At 41.7% G+C, this 21708-nt stretch overlaps 2 protein-coding genes across 4 annotated transcripts in view; both read left to right on the forward strand.

Annotated features, from left to right (window-relative positions):
• The window catches only part of ZCCHC4 (zinc finger CCHC-type containing 4), a 56841-nt gene extending 53069 nt beyond the window's left edge, over positions 1-3772 (forward strand). Inside the window, exon 13 of the mRNA XM_019024926.4 lies at positions 2762-3772. Coding sequence (XP_018880471.4) covers positions 2762-2897 — 136 coding nt within the window. The 3' untranslated portion in view covers positions 2898-3772. The remainder of the gene's footprint in view (positions 1-2761) is intronic.
• Positions 3773-10894: 7122 nt separating this feature from the next.
• The window catches only part of ANAPC4 (anaphase promoting complex subunit 4), a 41707-nt gene continuing 30893 nt past the window's right edge, over positions 10895-21708 (forward strand). Inside the window, exons 1-4 of one of the 3 annotated variants that reach the window (XM_031010388.3) lie at positions 10895-11319; positions 11393-11531; positions 14345-14450; positions 17230-17362. In XM_031010388.3, the coding sequence (XP_030866248.1) occupies positions 11403-11531; positions 14345-14450; positions 17230-17362 (368 nt within the window). In that variant the 5' untranslated portion in view covers positions 10895-11319; positions 11393-11402. Of the gene's footprint in view, positions 11320-11392; positions 11532-14342; positions 14451-17229; positions 17363-21708 lie in introns of those variants that run through there. The other 2 variants (XM_031010387.3, XM_055385545.2) reach the window with 2 other exon arrangements.

Raw genomic sequence — 21708 nt, forward strand, 5'->3', positions numbered from 1 at the left:
CTGAGTAATCCAGGATAAAGTAGAGTTTTAAAAACTTAAAGAAGCTTATTGAAGAATCTTTTTTTTTTTTTAAGACGGAGTCTCGCTGTGTCGCCCAGGCTGGAGTGCAGTGGCGTGATCTCGGCTCACTGTAAGCTCCGCCTCCTGGGTTCATGCCATTCTCCTGCCTCAGCCTCCCTAGTAGCTGGGACTACAGGCGCCCGCCACCATGCCCGGCTTATTTTTTGTATTTTTTAGTAGAGATGGGGTTTCACCGTGTTAGCCAGGATGGTCTTGATCTCCTGACCTCGTGATCCGCCCGCCTCGGCCTCCCAAAGTGCTGGGATTACAGGCGTGAGCCACCGCGCCCAGCCTGAAGAATCTTATAAAATATTTTCCTTAGAATAAACCTTCAAAAATTGAATACAACTTAATAATCATATTAGTCTGGGATTGCTGTACCATTGTCAGTGTGATTCTGGGTGGTAGTCAGTAACATGCTCAGCCTTTAATTCTGTGAACTTACATGGAAACTGAATTTGCATTTTGATACTCTATTGTAGGCCCTTCATTGCTTCCTAAATAGCCTCAGCTAGTCTGTTCGGCACTAATATACTATTTCATTAGGGGAAATCATCTAGTATCTTTCAGGACTAGATCTTATCAAGTTTAATTCCAAGAGCAAATCCTGTGAGATGTGGATGCCTGATAATTCTTAAATATTACTTTTTTTCTCAGAGAAGACACTTAAACTCCTGTTAATAGTTACTGCTTTCAAAAAAATATATAATGAAATTGACAAGGCAAAATTATTTTTTTCTTTGCAATAGTGAAAAATAACAGCCTTTTTAGCATACGTGACATAAAAGGTCTTTCCAGCTCATGCTTTTTACAGCTGTCTTATATTAATTTGTTTTTCCTTGGTGTTAATTTTTCTTTAGTTGCTAACTGGAATGATGCTGGCTCCCTCTTGTGGTGAAAGCTCATTTTATCAGTTACATAAATACCTATAATTTAAAGGACAAATACTAGGTCAATTTAATTTTAAGACAAAATAAAACTGACTTATAGTCAGTTCATTGTCATTCAAAAACTTTATCTCTGGAAAGTTTTGTATATTCATATTACAAATGAATATTTTCAAATATTTTCCTCCTGTTTTTGTTTACCGTATCCCCTAGTGAAAGTTCATTCATTTTTAGTCCTGCTTATAAGTGGATGAGCCAAAGAGAAACTTAAATTTTGTGTACAGGCACACATGGCTTCATTGACTTTGCCATTAGAGATTATACTATATTTCATTAAGTTTGCTAAATCATCACTTATCAAGAAATTATCCTACTTTAAAAAAGTGGGGAAATAGATTTATATAGTATGCATGAATCAGTATAATACTGTAAAGATGATTTTTTTGGTTTTAGTTTTCAATCCTACTCCTTCTATAGACTGTTCTATTTTGAACTGATAAGGTATCCCTAGTCCATAGTGCAAAATCTAAATATGAAAAAATTTAAAGTTGTCAAGCAAAATTCTGCATAATAGTCATGTGGAACTAATAATAGCTAATACTTATTGAGTGATTATTATATGGTTAGCAGTTTGCATATATAAATAATTTAAAGTAGAGTATATAGTAGAGCACAGATCCTGGAATCAAGCTGGTTCTACAAGTTCCTCATGGGATGTTCATTGATTTCATAGCATTTTCACCTAAAAAAGTAGGGATAGAGAGGGGGTGACTATCCCCCTTATCTCTGTCTCCCAGCTCCTTGAAGTCAAAGATTATGCCCATTCATTTTTGTATTCTCAGCAGGTAACATATGCTGAGTAAACAAAAAGTGAGGCATAAATTGAACCCATTAGGGAATACATTGTTTATGAAGCTCTTTTCCCAGGTTTATTCCTGACAAGATCAAGAATGAGCTTTTCCTATGGAGAAGCTTATGAGAGGTGAACCTAACAATTGATATTGCTGGGTAATCAGGGGAGGAGTCCTGGTTTGGCATTGTTGTAGCTCTGGCCCCTTCCTTGGTTCTCAGTATGTTGAGTGTCATGGCATGATTCTGCTAGCTTGGAGAAGTGAATGGATGGGCCAGTAATTTTCTCAGCTGCAGGTTGCCTGTAACTTAGTGTGGAGAACACCAGAAACAAAGAATCTGTTTTGTCTGGTGTGGTTCAGTGTTTTCAGAGGGTGAGTTCCAGCTTGTTTATTTTGAAGCTAATCTTCAAGATAAGGACCACAAAATGCTGATAACCCTGCGTGGCACTTGTCAGGACTTTTAGATCTGCTGAGGAAAGGAAAATCTGTACGACTTAGGAAACAGGCCCTTTCAAGGCTTCTCGGTTTTTTCCATTGTGCTGTTTCATTTTTCTGTCTCTGCTGACTGCCCCATGTATCAGCTCCTCTCCAAAAAAAACGGAATTCAAGGATTTGGAGATTGAAGTGCTGAGTTGAGCAATACAGATGTACAAAAAACTTTTTTAAAAAGTCCAATCTCACTAGCTTTGCATTTACCTCTGTGGTGTGTTTGCCCCAGACAGCTTGTTCTAAATCCATAGTAACCATCTTTTAAAGAATTTTTTCTCAAACATTTTGCTTGGTTAGGCCTCAGACTCTTCCCTTGTTGTTATGGTTAGGAGACTGAGGATTTACGCTTGCAATACAGTAGATTCTTTCCCTTCTTCTATTTTCTTATTTGGTTAGCTAGTTAATTAAACTTCAACATAATTACATAATTCACTGTGCTCATTCTGTGAAATAATTTAGCACTTTGTTTTCCAGAGCTGTCAGAAAGCAGAAGCAAAGAAAAAGTAATAAGATGAAAATGGAGACCATGAAAGGACAATCCATGAATCATACATCTGCTACAAGGAGAAAGAAAAGGAGGGAAAGAGCCCATCAATATCTTGGCTCTTAAATGTCCAGTGACTGGAGAATAAGAAAGATTTATGGTCCAACCTTTGATGCCATTTTCTGAAAGTGCCACACTGGACTTAAATTCAGCTGCTTCCAGAGGTGTGCACCTTTCTGAGCTAGATAACAGGCAGGTGGCATTTGCTGGCTTACAGTCCCTTATCTGCCTCTCTGGAGACTTGATGAGTTGTTCCATCTTCAGCCAGTTTACTAGTTCTTTCAGCATTCATTTTTCCTCACTTTAAGTCTCTCCCAGTCACATTGTTCTATTTTTATTTTTTTATTTTTTTTGAGATGGAGTCTTGCTCTGTCTCCCAGGCTAGAGTGCAATGGCACGACCTCAGCTCACTGCAACCTCTGCCTCCCGGGTTCAAGCAATTCTCCTGCCTTAGCCTCCTGAGTAGCTGGAATTACAGGCACATGCCACCACGACTGGCTAATTTTTGTATTTTTAGTAGAGATGGGGTTTCACCATGTTGGCCAGGCTGGTCTCGAACTCATGGCCTCAAGTGATTTGCCTGCCTTGGCCTCCCAAAGTGCTGGGATTACAGTCATGAGCCACCTCACCCAGCTCCGGTCACGTTATTCTAGCCTTTTTATCCAAAAAATGGACAGACAGCATTCTTTTGCAGAAGATGTCAGAAGAAAATGAAAGTGAAAACCTATGCAGTTTACCGTGAACATAAAAGTATGTTAATTTAAATAGGAAAATATTTTATGTTAAATATGAAACAATAGTTTAAACCCCACTTGAAAAGTATAGCATACAATTATTTTTAGACTGAATTTGAAGATGATAGAAAGGGTTTTTACAAAGGCACTGTTTAGATATACAGATTGTAATTATAATTACATTATTATTAAATATTTATTCTCCAACTACTTTTTGCAGTTGTCCTCTGACGGTCTAGAATCACTTAAATGCTTGTTGAATGAGTGAGATGTTTAGAACTACGACTTGCTCTGTCATTCCGGTGTCTTTTAACCTATGCAGTAAGATTCTGTCTTTGTAAAAGTAGTTCGTAGCAGAAGCCAGGATAGTTTGGTAATTAAACGCCCAAACTAAACTCCTCATTCCTACCCTTAATATTTCCTGGCTGTATGATCTTGGTCAGGTCACTCTCTAAAAGCCCCGGTGTCTTCATTATTATCATTATTATAATGGGGAGAATAACAGCTATACCTGAGGTTTGTTTTATGATTAAATCAAATGACACCCAAGTGCTTGGCTCTCAGTTCTCCTCTGTCATTGGTGTGTTAGGTTAACAATGAAGATTGTTACTGGGTCTAATGGTAATTACCTTTTGGCCTGATAACAAAGCATTGAAGGCAGTAATTTGAACTCCCAGAACAAACAGTTCATCTCCCCATTTCTCTGCTAGTTATTGTCTCCTTAAGACTGAATTGTTTTGAATGACTTATATTTGCATAATGACTTTTCTCTTGTTTCCAAACAACTGCTGTAGAGCAGATTTGAAGGCATCTTTGTTTGGGGTTAGGCAGAGCCCTGTAAGTAAGGGTGGAGGAACTGCACTCTATCTGGTATTTAAATTCCAGGTAAGTTAGGACTGATTCCTGGTGTAGAATGCTCAAGTGTGGCCCAGATCAGTGTGGCAGTGGTGTACATCAGTTGACATCAAAAGATGAGTTATAACCCTGGACTTCATAAGCATCAGAAAGCTCTTCTCCCCTTTGTTACATGGAGGGCTATGATAGGAGGGGCACATTTGGAGATATGAAGTTTGTAAAACCGTTGTGAGAGTTCCCCTCTCTGATTCAAGCAAGGATAGGGACATTGCCTGACTTTATGATGTTCACCATTCCATGATAAAATCTATTGAAATCTCCTCTGAAACTAAGACACCTGAGGGACTATGACTACTGAAAAATCGAGTTCTGAAGGCCAACAGTTATTCTCATCACTATATTGCCTTAATTTTAAGATACCATCAATTATAAAATACACCATTGATTTTATCATAGCTTTTCAGGGGGAGAAGAGAAATAATACTTCATTAATTAATTTTTAGATTATCTGATTTCAGAAATACTGAAATGCAAAAAAAATCTTAGAATTGAGGAAATAGTTATAATCAGGAATAATGTACTTATTTATTTTGAGACAGAGTCTTGCTCTGTTGGACAGGCTGGAATGCAGTGGCGGGATCTCCGCTCACCGCAACCTCTGCCTCCTGGGTTCAAGCGATTCTCGTGCCTCAGCCTCCCGAGTAGCTGGGATTATGGGTGTGTGCCACCACACCCGGCTAATTTTTGTATTTTTGTAGAGACTGGGTTTCGCCATGTTGGCCAGGCGAGTCTCGAACTCCTCATCTCAGGTGATCTGCCCGCCTCAGCTTCCCAAAGTGCTGGGATTACAGATGTGAGCCACCACACCCAGCCAGGAATAATGTACTTTAAAACTTTATTACTGTCTTAGAAAGTTAAAAATAGGAAATTTGGTGATTTTACACTTACATTCAATTAATACTAATTTTAAGGACTTAATCTCTATTCCTTTTTCAGAGAATAAACTAATTGGTAGCCTGTAAAAATGTGTCTCTGGGAGGTAGAATGTGAAGTGGGATGAGGTCATTTGTTCTTAATAGAAATCTGAACATCGTAACATTAAGATACCTTCTCAAAATAGCAATAGAAGAAAATCCCTGAAATTTGACAGATAACATTTTCTAAGCTTTTTAAAAGGACACTTTTAATAAATACAGCTAAATTTCATTCTTCTTATATTATGAAATTTAATGAGAAACAGTCTTTTTGTAGGCCGGATTTCATGTTTTTTCCTACATTAGTCCAGTACCTAGACTAGTTTATTACTCCATATGCCCCATTCTTTTCATCCGATACTGTTCTTTCTGCTTGGAATATGTCCCTCCATGTGGCCACTCCGTTCTCTTTTGGGAATCTTCCACGAGTCCCTGATACTGAAACCTTCTTTGGCCCCTTGGTGTTTGATACCACATTTAAGGCCTTTCACATATTATTCTGTGATTATTTTTACTGATTTTATTTCCCTCAAAGATTTAGGTCTCTTAATGTCAGCACCCATTTCATCTGCTCTCGTGCATCTTGTGCCTTTTTGGTGCTCAATAAAAATTTGATGTAAGCATGGAATTTTCTAGAGGCTTTGAAGTGGTAGGCATGCCTGAAATACGGACTGGACCCACTCTATTATGTTTCTTCTAGGGACTGAAAAGGGAAACAGATTTGTATTAGGAGGCACTTAGAGTCAATATGAGGACCACCCTAACACTGAAGTTTTAAATGTGGGGATGTGCTGCGTGAAGATTAGTAGCCTTGTAGCAGGATGAGCCATGGACAAAACCCCACAGACACCAAGATAGTGAAGGAAGTAGCTTTTAATCAGTTGGAAGCATCGGCAGTCTAGTGTCTTAAAATCCGAGTTTGTTGAGTGCACAATTTCTGTCCCTTTTAAGGGCTCACAAAACTAAAGATTTTACATGACAGGGCCGTGATCGATTGAGCAATCTAGGGGGTATGTGACAGGGGCTGCATGCACCGGTAATCAGAGTGAAACAACAGAACGAGAAGTTTTACATGTCCTTCCATACAATGTCTGGAATCTACGGATAACATCGGTTGCTAGGTCATGGGTTGAATTTTAACTATCAGGCTAAGGTCAGGCAGGCCCAGGCCTGGTTTTGGGTCTGGTGCCTGGCACCCGGCTGCCTGCCTTTGGTTTTGCTTCCTTGTTTCTTCTTAAAACAGGTACTGAGCATAAAACAATATAGAACAATATGGGGGGATCTCTTTCTCTCTTCTCTCAGCTTTATCTGCAAGACCCCTTCAAAGTAATCTGCAAAATACTAGGCATCTGGGAGAAGTTTGACTAATCTTGAAATATAAAATCACAACCTACAAAGGGTCCTGGTCAGCTGCCACTGCCTTCACAATGTCCCTGTTGGTCTCTCCACTGGAGTAGTACATCTGTTGCCAGAGAAATAAAAATGTCAGTGTTTGTGTGTTGTTTTTATACTTGTTTTATGGTACTTAAATCATGCCCTGTATAAGAATGACTTTATATACTTGTTTAGCCCTGTACAGATAAGAAGCTCGTTGATGGCAGTGCCTGTGGACATCATTGTGTTTGCTTACTAGGCACGTGCCTTTTCTCCGGTGATAGAGATTACCAGCCGCATCACCTGTGACCTCAGTTAATGGGAAGCAGGCAGCCAGGCTAACACATTTCTTCACCATCTAGGTAGTAGGTGCTCATAAATACCAACTGAGTGAATGGAAATGCCATTTAATATACCGCTTTATGCCTCACACCCTAACTATACTATGTAAGAAGCAGATACACTTCGAGCTCTCTAGGTAGGACAGCTTCCACAAAATCTAAAGGAAAATCCAGTTTTACTTATTTGATGTGATTTTAGTTGGACCATGAGGACCTGGGTTGAAATTAAGGGTCAACTAAGAAGGTCATTGCAATAAAGTAAAGATAAGATCTCTGCTATTTGATTTCAGGCAATTTAGTATAAATGTTTTTTTTTTTTTTTTTTGAGACGGAGTCTCGCTCTGTCACCCAGGCTGGACTGCAGTGGCGCGATCTCGGCTCACTGCAAGCTCCGCCTCCCGGGTTCACGCCATTCTCCTGCCTCAGCCTCCCGAGTAGCTGGGACTACAGGCGCCCGCCACTACGCCCGGCTAACTTTTTGTATTTTTAGTAGAGACGGGGTTTCACCTTGGTCTCGATCTCCTGACCTCGTGATCCGCCCGCCTCGGCCTCCCAAAGTGCTGGGATTACAGGCGTGAGCCACCGCGCCCGGCCTAGTATAAATGTTAACTCAGCAAGATGAGGCTATAATAGCACCAACATTGAGCAACAAGATCTCAGAGCTCTGAGAGGCTGAGTTTTATCCCAATTGTCTTTGGCGGAACAGTTAGTTACAAGATCCCTGGTTTAATTGCTTGATACCACTGGATACCAGAAGAGGTGAAACAGCCAGTATTCTCTAAGATGGTAGGCCTGAAGAGATGGGTCAGTTTCTTCATCTGCAAGTGTGGAGAGGAGGAGTGGGAGAACACTAGAGGAAGTCAGCCCAAATATTCCACATGGTTAAAGAAGACAGGTCAGGTGCGGTGGCTCACACCTGTAATCTCAGCACTTTGGGAGGCCAAGGGTGGGGGGGGTGTGGGGGGTGTGGATCACCTGAGGTCAGGAGTTCGAGACCAGCCTGGCCAACATGGTGAAACCCCGTTTCTACTAAAAATACAAAGCCTGGGATGGTGGCGGGTGTCTGTAATCCCAGTTAGTTACTCGGGGCAGGATAATCACTTGAACCCGGGAGGCAGAGGTTGCAGTGAGCCGAGATCATGCCATTGCACTCCAGCCTGGGCTACAAGAGCGAGACTGTCTCAAACAAACAAAAAAAACCAGAGGAAAACAAAGGTTGCTGCCTGTTAACTTTACAGTTAATACATGAGCCAGGTAAATCAAGGAAAAATAAAAGCATCTCTAACCCTACCACCCAGAGATAATCACTATTATAACTTCCCTGTCTACTGTTCCAAAGATAGGTTCTTGCATAAATAGGCTTACAGACACATGCAAAAATTTCCCTCAAGAAAATGGAATTTTAAGTACATACTGTTTTATGACCCATGCTTTTTCATAAGTATATTGTGAACATCGATTTATGTCTGCATAGTATTCTTCAGGATAGATATATTTTTAAAAAATCTATGATGGGACATCTAGGTTGTTTGCATTTTTTCACTTTCGTAGATAACCTTATAATGAACATGCTTAAGTAAATATTTATTTCTCCTGCCCTTGCCTCCTTAAAAAGCACTGATAGCCGATCCCTGAGCCTTCTTCCCTTTTTTCTCTTTATTCTGCAGTATTTTCCTAAGGATGCGGGAGGCAAAAAACGGAGTAGGTAAAGCTTAAATCTTTATGGGGCAGTGGGAAAAAGAAAAGGCTTGAAACACGATGTGTTAATATTTCTTGTCTTATGGCTACTTTGGATCATTTCCAAGAACAATTCCTGCCCCCTACTGCCTACCAACACACATGAGGGTCTATAGCAAGCTTGTCTAACTCGCAGCCTGTGGCCCCGGAGGGCTTTGAATGCAGCCCAACACAAATTCATAAACTTTCTTAAAACATTGTGAGTTTTTTTTGTGATTTTTTTTTTTTTAGCTCATCAGCTGTCATTACTGTTAATGTATTTAATGTGTAGCCCAAGACGATTCTTCTAATGTGGGAAGACAAAAGATTGGACACCCCTGGTCTATAGCAGCATAAAACTCTGCTGTTTCCTGCCCACATCTGGAACTCCACACCTATGCTGTTTCCTTTGCTGTAAGGCTTAGAAAATTTATATTCTGTGAAGACTTAATGTGCAGGTGGTTATACTCTGTCCTTTGCAGTACGGTGTTTATGCCTCTGGGAACAGTGATTTTCACGTGCTGTATGGGTGTTTGTATTCAGGTAAGTTCCAGGAAAATGGACATTCAATTTCCGTAAGAATGTTACGTGCATAGATACTAGACCCCCACCAGGTGATCCATTATAACTGCCCCAAAACACTAACACCTGAAAATGCATTTTGTGAAAAACAAAGGCAAATGCATTTTTACCTTAGAAATGTTGATTCTGGAAGAGTTGGGGGCACTTGCTAAGTTGTTTGTGGCAAAGGCAAGGGTTGCAAAGCCCGTGACAGGAAGCAGGGTAGGTATAAAGTCAAGGATTAAGAACAGTACTTGGCACAAAATAGTTACTTGATGCTGAATGAGTCTCCCTCCGTCATCTACTTCCCAGGGGCTAGATCCAGACATAGGTCAAGAAGATGGGGCCTGTTGAAAGTTAAAGGTCCTGCCGTCTCTTTCTTCTTTGAACAAGTGAAAGGTAGTAAAAAGTAGATGGCTTTCTACCATAGGTTTTAAGTTTAAGAACCCTAGGATGGTACTGTCACATTCTCTTAGGGAGGTCATAGCTGTAGGAACTGTCAACAGGTTGACTCATTTAAATGTGTCCTACATAAAGCAACATCAGATGAGTTCTGATTTACTAGTCTGCCAGGCTGGCCTGTGAGCCTCTGGGCAGAGTTCCCGTCCCATGCATTGCTGTAGCCTCAGTTCCTCCACATAGCAAATGTCCAAGTACCTATAGAAGAAATCGTGTGTGAGCCCACACTTTTTTTATTTTTTAGAGACGGAGTCTGGCTCTGTTGCCCAGGCTGGAGTGCAGTGGCGCAATCTCGGCTTACTGCAAGCCCCGCCTCACTGCAAGCTCCGCCTCCCGGGTTCACGCCATTCTCCTGCCTCAGCCTCCCCAGTAGATGGGACTACAGGTGCCCGCCACCACGCCCGGCTACTTTTTTGTATTTTTTAGTAGAGACGGGGTTTCACCGTGTTAGCCAGGATGGGCTCTATCTCCTGTCCTTGTGATCCGTCCGCCACGGCCTCCCAAAGTGCTGGGATTACAGGCGTGAGCCACCGCGCCCGGCCCTGAGCCCACACTCTTTATTCGTTATGACGGGGCTGCAACTACCAATAAGTTGTGAGGGTTAAATGGGATGAGATGTCACAGTATTATTTGCCTGTTAGGGAGGTTTTAGGCCAGGCACCTCTTCCCTCTTCAAATTGGAATCACCCAGAGAGTTTTAGTAAACACTGGGCCCATCCAGGGTTAATTTTCTTCTAATTGGTTTGGGGTGCTGCTTGGACAGGGGGACTTTTAAAATTCTATACTGACCCACCAGGACTGACATGAGAACTACTTGCTTAGTAACTGTTAGAGGAGGCTCCAGCTGATCAGGACCTAAAGTTCATATTCTTTTTCATCTCCCCGTTGTCGCTGAAGCCTACCCCATAAACCCCTACCGTCCCTTTGCCCACAGCAGGGAATTTCCGGGAAAACGGGAATGGTATGCAAGCATTCCCACACACGTGCACACGCGGGTTCCCAAAAGACCTGCGTGCGGCCGCAGGGGCTCGCCCCGCCCTTCTCGGGCCCTTCCGGGTCCCGGCGCCCAGCGATCCCACCAGCACCTGGGTTCGGCGCGCGGCTCCCTCCCTCTCCGCGCCCCTCGGGGCTCCCTGCCCCGCCCGCGTGCCCCACCCTTCCTCGCTCTGCCCCTTCGCTGCTCCCTGCCCCGCCCAAGGGCCCCAGCCTACCCCCACCTCGATCCGCCCCTCGGTGCTCCCTGCCCCGCCCACCGCGCCCCGTTCCTGTCCGCCCCGTCTGGCTCTCAGCACCCCCAAGACCGGTGCGCGCCCCGCCCCGCCTCCTCCTCTCGCGAGGCAGTCCCGACGCCGGAAGTGCCTGGAGCGCGCGACAGCGGCGGGGCGGGGCGGCCTGGAGGCTGTGGCGCGCGGCCGGCAGAGGGAGGGGAGAGGCCGCTGGGGCCGTGTTAGTCGGCCGGTGGGGACTCTTGCAGGTACAGGCGCGGTCGGGGCTCCTCGTGGAGAGCCGGGGGCTCCTGCCGGCCTCTGACTGGGGTGTCGTTGCAGGGCCGTCCCCATGTTGCGTTTTCCGACCTGTTTCCCGTCCTTCCGGGTGGTGGGAGAGAAGCAGCTCCCGCAGGAGATTATTTTCCTGGTCTGGTCGCCCAAGCGGGATCTCATTGCTTTGGCCAACACAGCTGGCGAGGTGAGTGAGCCGGCGGGAGCCCGCCTGTGCTGGGTCTGCTCCGGGGGGGCCCAAGAACACCGAGCCCGAGCCTGTTCATTCGGACCACAGGCGGCCGGAGCCTCAGTTTCCCCTTCTGCAGACATGGCTGGCCACCTGCTACCCCTCCCCTGCCTCCCAGGACGGCAGTAAACTTTAAGTATATATGCGAAAGGTGATGTCTGTGCTATTTTCGGTACTTTTATGGCTAAAGTAACAGTTTTCACACAGCTTAACACCGTCACACAATCCTGCTTCCCCAAGTCTTCTTCACTCATTGGTTTATTAGTTAAATGAACTTTTTAAAAAAGCCCACGATGTGCCGCTCATGAGCTAGACATAGTGGTAGATGCAGGGACCCTGCCCTAAGTTTGCTTACAGTTTTAATAGCAGAAGGAAGAGTTATTGTCAAACTTCAGCTGCAAATGTGCGTGCATGTAGCTGCCACACAGGGTATATTTAAGAATCTGGCTTCTCTTGTCCACGTTTTATACTACGGGTTGGATAACCACCTTCCACTAAAAATACCTTTAAATTGGACAAGGAAGGCATGCATTGGATTCCAGACAGAACGTGCATGGGTGTTATCAGCATTTCTTGTTCACATAAAACTTCATCGAGTATAAACCAGTTGTACCCAACTTTCTGCTGAGAGTTATTACCTGCCAGCCATTTTGTAAGGAAACCTTCACCTGTGCATCTTTCCGCCTCTGGCTTGAGAGTTATCTGGCCATGTGAGAGTTGTATAGAGCCAAATTTGGAAACTAGGTGATAAGGAAATCTTAGCACCCTGCAGACTACAGCACCATGTTATCTACCATGATCCAGTCGCCAGGGTATTGATGTCTAATTTTTCAGGGCCCTCCATGAAAATCTAGCTAGTCTCCCTCCGCTGCCGGGATGCTTTGAAACTCTGTTGTGGCTCTAGAGAGCAGCAGGTGGTACCGTCACAGAAGTAGGAGGGAAGGTAGACAGGAGGCACATCCGTGCAATCAGATGGGTAGGTGTGATAGAGGGCACTGTTACATCCATTTTCTCAGTGAAGGAAGAAGCAAGGGCATTGTCTATGGGTGAAGATGGAGAAGAATATATTGGAAGTTTGAAGAGAAAGAAGAGGTATGAAAAAGCTAACAAGGCAGGTGGACTTGGGAAACCTAATAGGATTGCCAGTCAGTGTTAAGACCCACACGAGATAGGTGTTATTATTTGAGAGACACTGGTTGAATATGGTTGTATGTGTCTCTCTCCGTTCTGTTTGGCTGTGTGGGTGCAGGCATGGTTGGGTTTAACCAGGATTGTCGTTTTGCAAGTATGACAAAGCAAGACAAAGATGAAAGAGAGTTGAAGTTACGTGCAAGAGAAGTGATTGTGTTTCTGAACTTTGGGTTCTAACCTGATGAAGGAGGGAAGTGAAGGCATGTGTGGGGAGAGGGACAGTGATAGGTGGTAGAATCAATAGACTGTATCCTGGTGAGGTCAAAGAGTTGGAGTTGAGTGTTGTAGAGAGATGACCTGGAAAGAGGGGTGGTGGATGGAAAGTGGGAAGTTTAAAATGGAGATTTTGGTGGCCCTGCAGTTGTTGGTAATGACCAGGCTGGAGGTGTGACCCTGGGAGTGGCTGAGTGCAGTAGAACATGTGATCACTGGAGGAGAGGTAGTTGAGAGCTGAAAAGCCAGGACATCATAGCTCTTGAAATCACCAAAAATGAGGATGAGTGTGTTGTTAGAAGGCATGAGCGAACCAGGTATCCAGATCTTTAAGGAATGAGGGGAATGGCCTAGGGGTCTGTAGAGGACTGCAATTAAGACGGATAGCGAGTGGTATGGTCTGATTGCATGTGATTCAAAGTTAGGAGATTTACAAGAAGAGAAGAAATGGCATCAAGCATCAAGGAAGACACCTACTTCATCTCCTAGCCCAAGAGCAGCAGTACAGGGGCTGTGGGATACAAAATGGCCACCACCTAGCAAGGCTGCAGGGAAGCATTGTCCTCAGGTGAGAGGCACATTTCAGAGAAAAGTATGAAGATATTAATTTTATGATAACACCTGACCATGAGCTGCAGAAAGCACAGAGGAAGGGTTTCAGAAGTAAGGAATGGCAGGAATGGTTTCAGAAAAGAGAGGGTCAAGTCCAGGGGATGTTGTAACCAGGAGTGAAGGGTGCTGTGAGCTGTGAGATAAGGCAGGGTCATGGTGGCTAAGCTGAGTGTGGAAATAGGGAGGGGTCTTGGAGGAGCATGTGCAGTGGTGAGGCCTTTTCTTCCTTACTGTCAATGGTTGTATAGAAGCTGCAACAGGGGCAGTCATAGAGCTCTTGGGCAACATTTTGACCTTCCAAGGTGGGAATTTACTGATGTGGAAATGGAGATTTAGAATGGTTAAGTGATATGTCTAAGATCCATGGCTAGTGAGTGACACAGCTGAAACTAGGTGCCACGTGGACTAATTCCAAGCTTAGTATAATTTGACTGTATTACAGCTAGCTACCTTTTTAGTGGTGTTTGTGTTCTTTTATTTCTTTTTTGGTTGTCACCTTGGACAGCCGCCTTTATAAAAGGTAAGTCTCCCGTTGACATAAAAGATTAGGTACAGGGTTAAATTAGACCTTGTTTCACCCATTTATTTTAAAATACCTTGTGTTCATTCAGACACTGTTGTCTTTTTCTATTCTTCTGATAGCTAAGTATACATGAGAGATGGTCATTTAAAAAAATTTTTAGTAGGGATCTAGGTTTATTTTATTTTTGGAAATGAATTTTTAATTTCCTGCCATTATATCTGCTTTGTCTTAGGTTTTACTTCATCGACTGGCAAGTTTTCATCGAGTTTGGAGTTTTCCACCAAATGAAAATACAGGAAAGGAGGTGACGTGTCTGGCATGGAGACCAGACGGCAAACGTAATGATAATATTACAAAAAAATATGTTTTTATTTTCACAAAGAGTATTCTGTAAAGCCCATTTTCAGAAAGGATTTATTGTTCTTAGTATACATTAGAATTATAAATATCAGTTTGGGAACTTTTTAAAAAAAATGCCTTAAAATATTTTTATAGAACTCAGATTAATTCTGCTATCTTGTTTCTTGGCAAAGATATCTCTTAAATAAAATCTGGCTTCTTGGCAAAGATAACTCCGAAGTGAAATCTGATGGAATATACAAAATGTTTTGGTTTTGTTCTTTCCAGTGTCATCTTGTCCTGTATTATTTGGCCCAAGCACCACTTGCCACTCGCCAGTGAGTTAGTTCAAAGCCATCATGGCCTTTTTCTTTCACAATATATTTTAGCATGAAATGTGTGGCCCATATTCCCTTGGTGCGTATGTGTTTGCCTCACCTGGGGGACTATCACCTTTGACCCTATACCTTCCATTTCTGTGTGTGACCTTTCTTCTGGTACCCTCTTACGTTAAAGCCTGTTATGGCTCTGGTGACTGAACTCTCCTTTTCCATGTAATGTTTTTACAATGACAGTCCGTATTGGAACTGTTGTACACATACAATCAGCACAGTAAAATGCTGTAAACCTTACAGCTTAAAGTTCATTTGTATCATTGGTACTTTAAGAAAAAAGTGAATTGTTTTTGTAAAATATGTGTTGTTCTTTGCTTAATTTTTCTGTAGATAAATATAAAGTATTTAAAAATTTTATTGGTGCTTTAAGAAAAAAAGCGAATTGTTTTTGTAACATATGTGCTCCTCATTGCTTTTTCTTTCCCCCCCAGACAGTGTCTCACTCTGTCGCCCAGGCTGGAGTGCAGTGCAGTGGTGCAATCTCGGCTCACTGCAACCTTGGGCTCACTGAAACCTTCACCTCCCGGGTTCAAGCAATTCTTCTCCCTCAGCCTCCTGAGTAACTAAGACTACAGGCGTGCACCTTCATCCCTGGCTAATTTTTGTGTTTTTTGGTAGAGAAAAGGTTTCACTGTGTTGGCCAGGCTGGTCTCGAACTCCTGGCCTCAAGTGATTCGCCCACCTTGGCCTACTACAGTGTGGGGATTACAGGCGTGAACCACTGCACGTGGCCCTCATTGCTTAATTTTGTCCCTAGATAAATATAAATAAGTACTTAAAAATTCCCTAGGTGGGGCATGGTGGCTCACGCCTGTAATCCCAGCACTTTGGGAGGCTGAGGTAGGTGAATCATGAGGTCAGGAGTTCAAGACCAGCCTGGCCAATATGGTGAAACCCCATCTCTACTAAAAATACAAAAATTAGCCAGGCGTGGTGGTGGGCACCTGTAATCCCAGCTTCTCAGGAGGCTGAGGCAGAGAATTGCTTGAACCCGGGAGGTGGAGTTTGCAGTGAGCCAATATCGCACCACTGCACTCCAGTGTGGGCTACAAGAGTGAGACTCCGTCTCAAAAAAAAAAATCCCTGAAAGCAGATAACTTAGAGATGACAGTTGTTTCTGTTTTGGTGAACATCTTTTCCAATATTTCCCGATAAAATACATACATGTAGAGATCTATATATAATTTTATCAAAAGACAGTTATTTGGTGCATGCCATTTTGTTGTATAGCTTTTTCTTTTTTTTTCCCCCCACTCACTTTTTCCCATGTCAGTGTGGATAGATTGACCACATTAATGTTAATTGCGTACTAACCCACTATATTTATATATTGTAATTTACTAAACCTGTTCCCCTTTGGTGGATATTTAGATGGTTTTCAGTTTTTGGCTTTGATAAGCAGTGCTGTGTAAACATTCTGAACACTGGGAAGAACTTTGCCGGTAGCTCCTTAGATTAACACCCAAAATGGAATTTCTGGGAATGTCTTAAACATTCTATGCTCATTCTGTAGTCGTTTTGCTTGGAGTATATGTAGAATATGTGTAAGATTAGAGGACTTTTATAAGTAAAGTTATGAGATCTTGCACTAAATCATTCAAAAACATGGAATCTCAAAGATAAATCACAAAAGTGTGCGTTAAAATGTTTTTAAGTAGTTGTATTATTCATTTTTTAAAAGTCTCATGTATTTGGACAGTAAAATATGTTTTTTGTTAGATAATGATCATTTCAAATTTTAAATTGTTTTTAAGAAAGAAGGCTGGGATTGGTTCACATCTGGCAAAGTTGCATGTGATGGTGATATGCAGTGAAACTTACTGCCCTCTTTTTGGAAATTCTTAAATTCTTAAATTGCACGTTAGGAAGAAATAATGACTTGTGTGGAGAAACCATACTAGAAAATTCAGCCACACTCAAAGGAAGATTTATGTGTGTTTAATGGCCTCGTTTCCCACCATGGTTTAGAAACATAAAAGAGGAATAAAAAGCATTCCAAGAACAAAGCAGATGGAATCATTGCTTACCTTTTAGACATGTGATAACATATAATTGTTTATTTGTTGAAGCCTCTTTTGTATTTTCTGCTTGACAACAGGGTTTCAGTCTGGAAACTTTGATGTGTAAGATGTTAAGTGTGATAAGTGAGAAAGTAGTAGATCTCCTATAAAGTTTGAACACTTGAAAATAAGCTTAGATAATGTAACTACAATCTATGCAAATATTTCTTTTTTTAGTTTTTAAAATATTGAAGGATGTTTAGGTCAAAAATTGCCATGATGAAGATGCACTTAAAAGAGTAAAACTGGGCAATAAGGGAAATACCCATTTATTTTTCTCAAATGTTACACTAATTTATTCTGATTGTTTTTTCTTGTTTTAGTTTTGGCCTTTGCTCTTGCTGATACCAAGAAAATTGTTTTGTGTGATGTAGAAAAACCTGAGAGCTTACACTCTTTTTCTGTGGAGGCTCCAGTTTCCTGTATGCATTGGATGGAAGTGACAGTAGAAAGCAGGTAATTAGAAAAACTTACGTAGTCATAGGGTATTCATGAGATTTTTATTTTTTGAAATGGAAACTTAGGGGTATCTGAGTATTGAGTGTATGTGCGTTGCATTTAAATTTTGGTTTCAGTTTATCAAGATGAAATTTTTTAATGCTTTCTTAGATTTTTTTTTCCTTCCGATAAACATCTATAGGCATACCTCAGAGATATTGTGGGCTTGGTTCCAGACCACTGCAATAAAGTGAACATTGCAATAAAAGCAAGTCATTTGAATTTGTTTCTCAGTGCATGTAAAAGTTATGTTTATACTATGCTATAGTACATTTAAATGTGCAATGACATCATGTCTAAAAAAATTAAGCATGTAACTTAATTAAAATATACTTTATTGCTAAAAAATGCTAACGATCATCTGAGCTTTTAGTGAGTTGTGATCTCACTGAAAGTGGAGGATTTTGCCTTGGTGCTGATAGCTGCTGACTGATCAGGGTGGTGGCAGCCGAAGGTTAAGGTGGCTGTGGCAATTTCTTAACATCAACAACAGTGGAATTTGTCACATCAGTTGACTCTTTCTTTCAAGAAAGATTTCTTTGTAGCATGAGATGCTATTTGATAGCATTTTACCCAAGGTAGAACTTCTTTCAAAATTAGAGTCAGCTCTCTCCAACTCTACTGCTGCTTTATCAACTAAGTTTATGGAATATTCTAAATCCTTTGTCATGTCAACATTGCTCATAGCATGTTTACCAGGACTAAATTCCATCTCAACAAAGCACTTTCTTTGCTCATCCCTAAGAAGCAACTCCTTATCCGTTCAAGTTTCGTCATGAGATTGCAGCAGTTCAGTCCCATCCTCAGGCTCCACTTCTAATTCTAGTTCTCTTGCTGTTTCCACCAGATCTGCCGTTACTTCCTCCAGTGAAGTCTTGAACCCCTCAAAGTCATCCCTGAGGGTTGGAATCAACTTCTTCCAAACTCCTGTTAATGTTGATATTTTGACTTCTTCCCATGAATTGTGAATGTTCTTAATGACATCCAGAATGGTGAATCCTTTCTAGAAGGTTTTCAGTTTGCTTTGCCCAGATCCGTCAGAGCGATCGCTGTGTCAGGTCTAGCTTTATGAAATGTTTTTCTGAAATAACAAGACTTGAAAGATGGCCAGGCACAGCAGCTCATGCCTGTAATCCCAGCACTTTGGGAGGCCAAGGTGGGCAGGAGCTCAGGAGTTCAAGACGAGCCTGGGCAACATGGTGAAACCCTATCTTAAAAATTAGCCAGGCGTGGTAGCTATAGTCCCAGCTGCTCAGGAGGCTGAGGTGGGAGGATCACCTGACCCTAAGGAGGTTGAGGCCGCAGTGAGCCGTAACTGGACCACTGCACTCCAGCCTGGGTGACAGAGTGACCTGTCTCAAAAAAAAAAAAGACTTGACAGTTGAAATTACCATTTGACCCATATGATCCAGAATGGATTTGTGTGTCAACAGGCATGAAAACAACATTAATCTTATATATCTCTATCAGAGCTCTTGGGTGACCAGTCATGAATGAGCAATAATATTTTGAAAGGAACCTTTTTTCAGAGCAGTAGGCCTTAACAGTGGATTAAAACATTTAGTGAACCATGCTGTAAACAGATACGCTGTCATTTAGGCTTTGTTGTTCCATTTATAGAACACAGATGGGATAGATTTAGCATAATTGTTAAGGGCTGTAGGATTTTCAGAACAGTAAATGAGTTTTGGATTCAACTTAAAGTTACCAGCTATGTTAACCCCTAACAAGAGAATCAGCTTATCCTTTGAAGCTTTGAAGCCAGGCATTGACTCCTCTCTAGCTATGAAAGTCCTAGATGGTGCTATATTTCACTGGCTTTAAAATACATACATACGTATACATATATATATCTCTATATGTATATATGTTTTAACAAATAAATAGAAAATCCTCGATGGCATCTTCCAATAAAAGGCTGTTCTTCTCCATTGAAAATCTGTTGTTGAGTGTAACCACTTTCTTCAGTGATTTAGCTGGAAGTTCTGTATAACTTGTTGCGGCTTCCTCTCAGCACTTTCATAGAATTGAAGAGAGTTGGGGCCTTACTCTAGATTAGGCTTTGGCTTAACAGAACGTTGTGGCTGGTTTGATCTGTCCAGATCACTCAAACTTTCTCCATATCAGCAGTAAGGCTGTTTCACATTTTTATTATTTTTGTATTTACTGGAGTAGCACTTTTAATTTCCTTTAAGAGCTTTTCCTTTGAATTCACAACTTGGAGGACTGGCAAAAGAAGCCTAGCTTTTGGCCTAATCTTGGTTTTCAACGTGCCTTCCTCTCTAAGCCTAATCATTTCTAGCTTTTGATTTAAAGTGAGACAGTTGAACACTTAGAGGTCATTGTGGGGATATTAACTGGTCTGGTTTCAATATTGTTGTGTCTCAAGGAATAGGGAGGCCTGTGCAAAAGAAGGGAGAGAGGGAATGGCCAATAAATAAAGCAGTTAGAACACTCACATTTCTCCATTTTTTGACATTTATTTTTATTTATTTATTATTTATTTTTGAGATGGAGTTTTGCTCTTATTGCCCAGGCTGGAGTGCAGCGGCGCCATCTTGGCTCACCTCCCAGGTTGATTCTCCTGCCTCAGCCTCGAGAGTAGCTGGGATTATAGGCATGCGCCACCACACCCAGCTAATTTTGTATTTTTAGTAGAGGTGGGGTTTCTCCGTGTTGGTCAGACTGGTCTTGAACTCCCGACCTCAGGTAACCCACCCTCTTCGGCTTCCCAAAGTGCTGGGATTACAGGCATAAGCCTCAGCGCCTGGCCTTATTTATTTATTTTTTGAGACACAGTTATCATTCTGTCACCCAGGCCAGAGTGCAGTGGTACAATCTCAGTTCACTGTAGCCTCTGCCTGCAGGGTTCAAGTGATTCTCCTGCCTCAGCCTCCCGAGAAACTGGAATTACAGGTGTGTGCCACCATGCCCAGCTAATTTTTATATTTTTAGTAGAGACGGGGTTTCACCACATTGGCCAGGCTGGTCTCGAACTCCTCTCAAGTGATTTGCCCTCCTCGGCCTCCCAAAGCTCTGGGATTATAGGCGTGAGCCACCACACCCAGCCGAAGCTCACCATTTTATATGGCCGTGGTTTGTGGCACCCCCTAAACAATTATAATAGTAACATCAAAGATTACTGACCTCAAATCACCATAACAAATAATATAATAATGAAAAAAATTGCAATATTGCAAATATTTCAAAATGTGACACAGAAGTACAACGTGAGCACATGGCTGCTGGAAAAAGGACTCCAATAGACTTGCTTGCTGATAGACTTGCTTGACACAGGGTTGCCACAGACTTGATTTGTGAAAAATGCAGTATCTGGGAAGCAGGATGAAGGGAAGCACAATTGAAGGAGATATGCCTGTATTTTCTTGTTGAAGCAGTAAACCTGAATAGCTAAGAGTTTTCTCCTCTTTCTAGTCATTTCATACTCCAAAAATAGTTACTGAGGCACAAAAAACAAAGCTCCAGATGAGATAAATGGTGAAATGGAAAACAACCTCAATTTGCCAATCAGTAATTTTAAAGTTTTATTAATTAATACATATATTAATTTCCATTTCATGATTTATATCATCTGGAACTTTTTTTTGTGTCTCAGTAAGTATTCTTAGAGTATGAAAAATGCTAAGTTGAGCATTCTGTTCTAATGCTGGACAGGTTTTTTCTTTGTCCATGGTCCTGATAATTTCCTTGTTTCATAAAAATAATTCTGCATTAGTGTGTATAGTCAAGTAATACACCAGGGTTGCAGTGAAGAAGGCCGGAGGAATCAGTGGGTTTGGCTAATACTGAAAACAAAAATTGTTTTTCTTTTTTGGGGAAATATGATAATTTTCTTTCCATTAACTTTTCCTTTCTAATTAAGTTATACTAAGTTAATATCAAATGAATTTGTAAATCCTGAATATTAATTGCCAGCTTTCCTAAGGGAAGCCTGAAAGAATTGGATGACAGGGGTTTGACCTGGGGTTTGAAATTCATTGTAGATAAACCAGAGTGATAAATCCATCATCAGATAATGAAGGATTACAAATCGTTATGTGAATTTGTAGAATGTTAGAGGGTCAGAGCATATCATGTAATTCCTATTCCAGCCCGGTTATCTGCTGTGTGTATTCCTAACATACTTTCTACTAACAGTTTAGAAGTGTTACGTGGAGATTCCAGGTCTCTCAAGACAGCTCCTTTTTATTAAAGTAGGAAAAAATACTTGCTAAATCACTACTTTTTTACTTGCTTACTCGTTTATTTCCAACCTTATTTGGAGTTAGAATTGAGAAGGAAAA

This window comes from Gorilla gorilla, chromosome 3 (genome assembly GCF_029281585.2).
Source record: "Gorilla gorilla gorilla isolate KB3781 chromosome 3, NHGRI_mGorGor1-v2.1_pri, whole genome shotgun sequence".
NCBI classification, from domain to species: domain Eukaryota; kingdom Metazoa; phylum Chordata; class Mammalia; order Primates; family Hominidae; genus Gorilla; species Gorilla gorilla.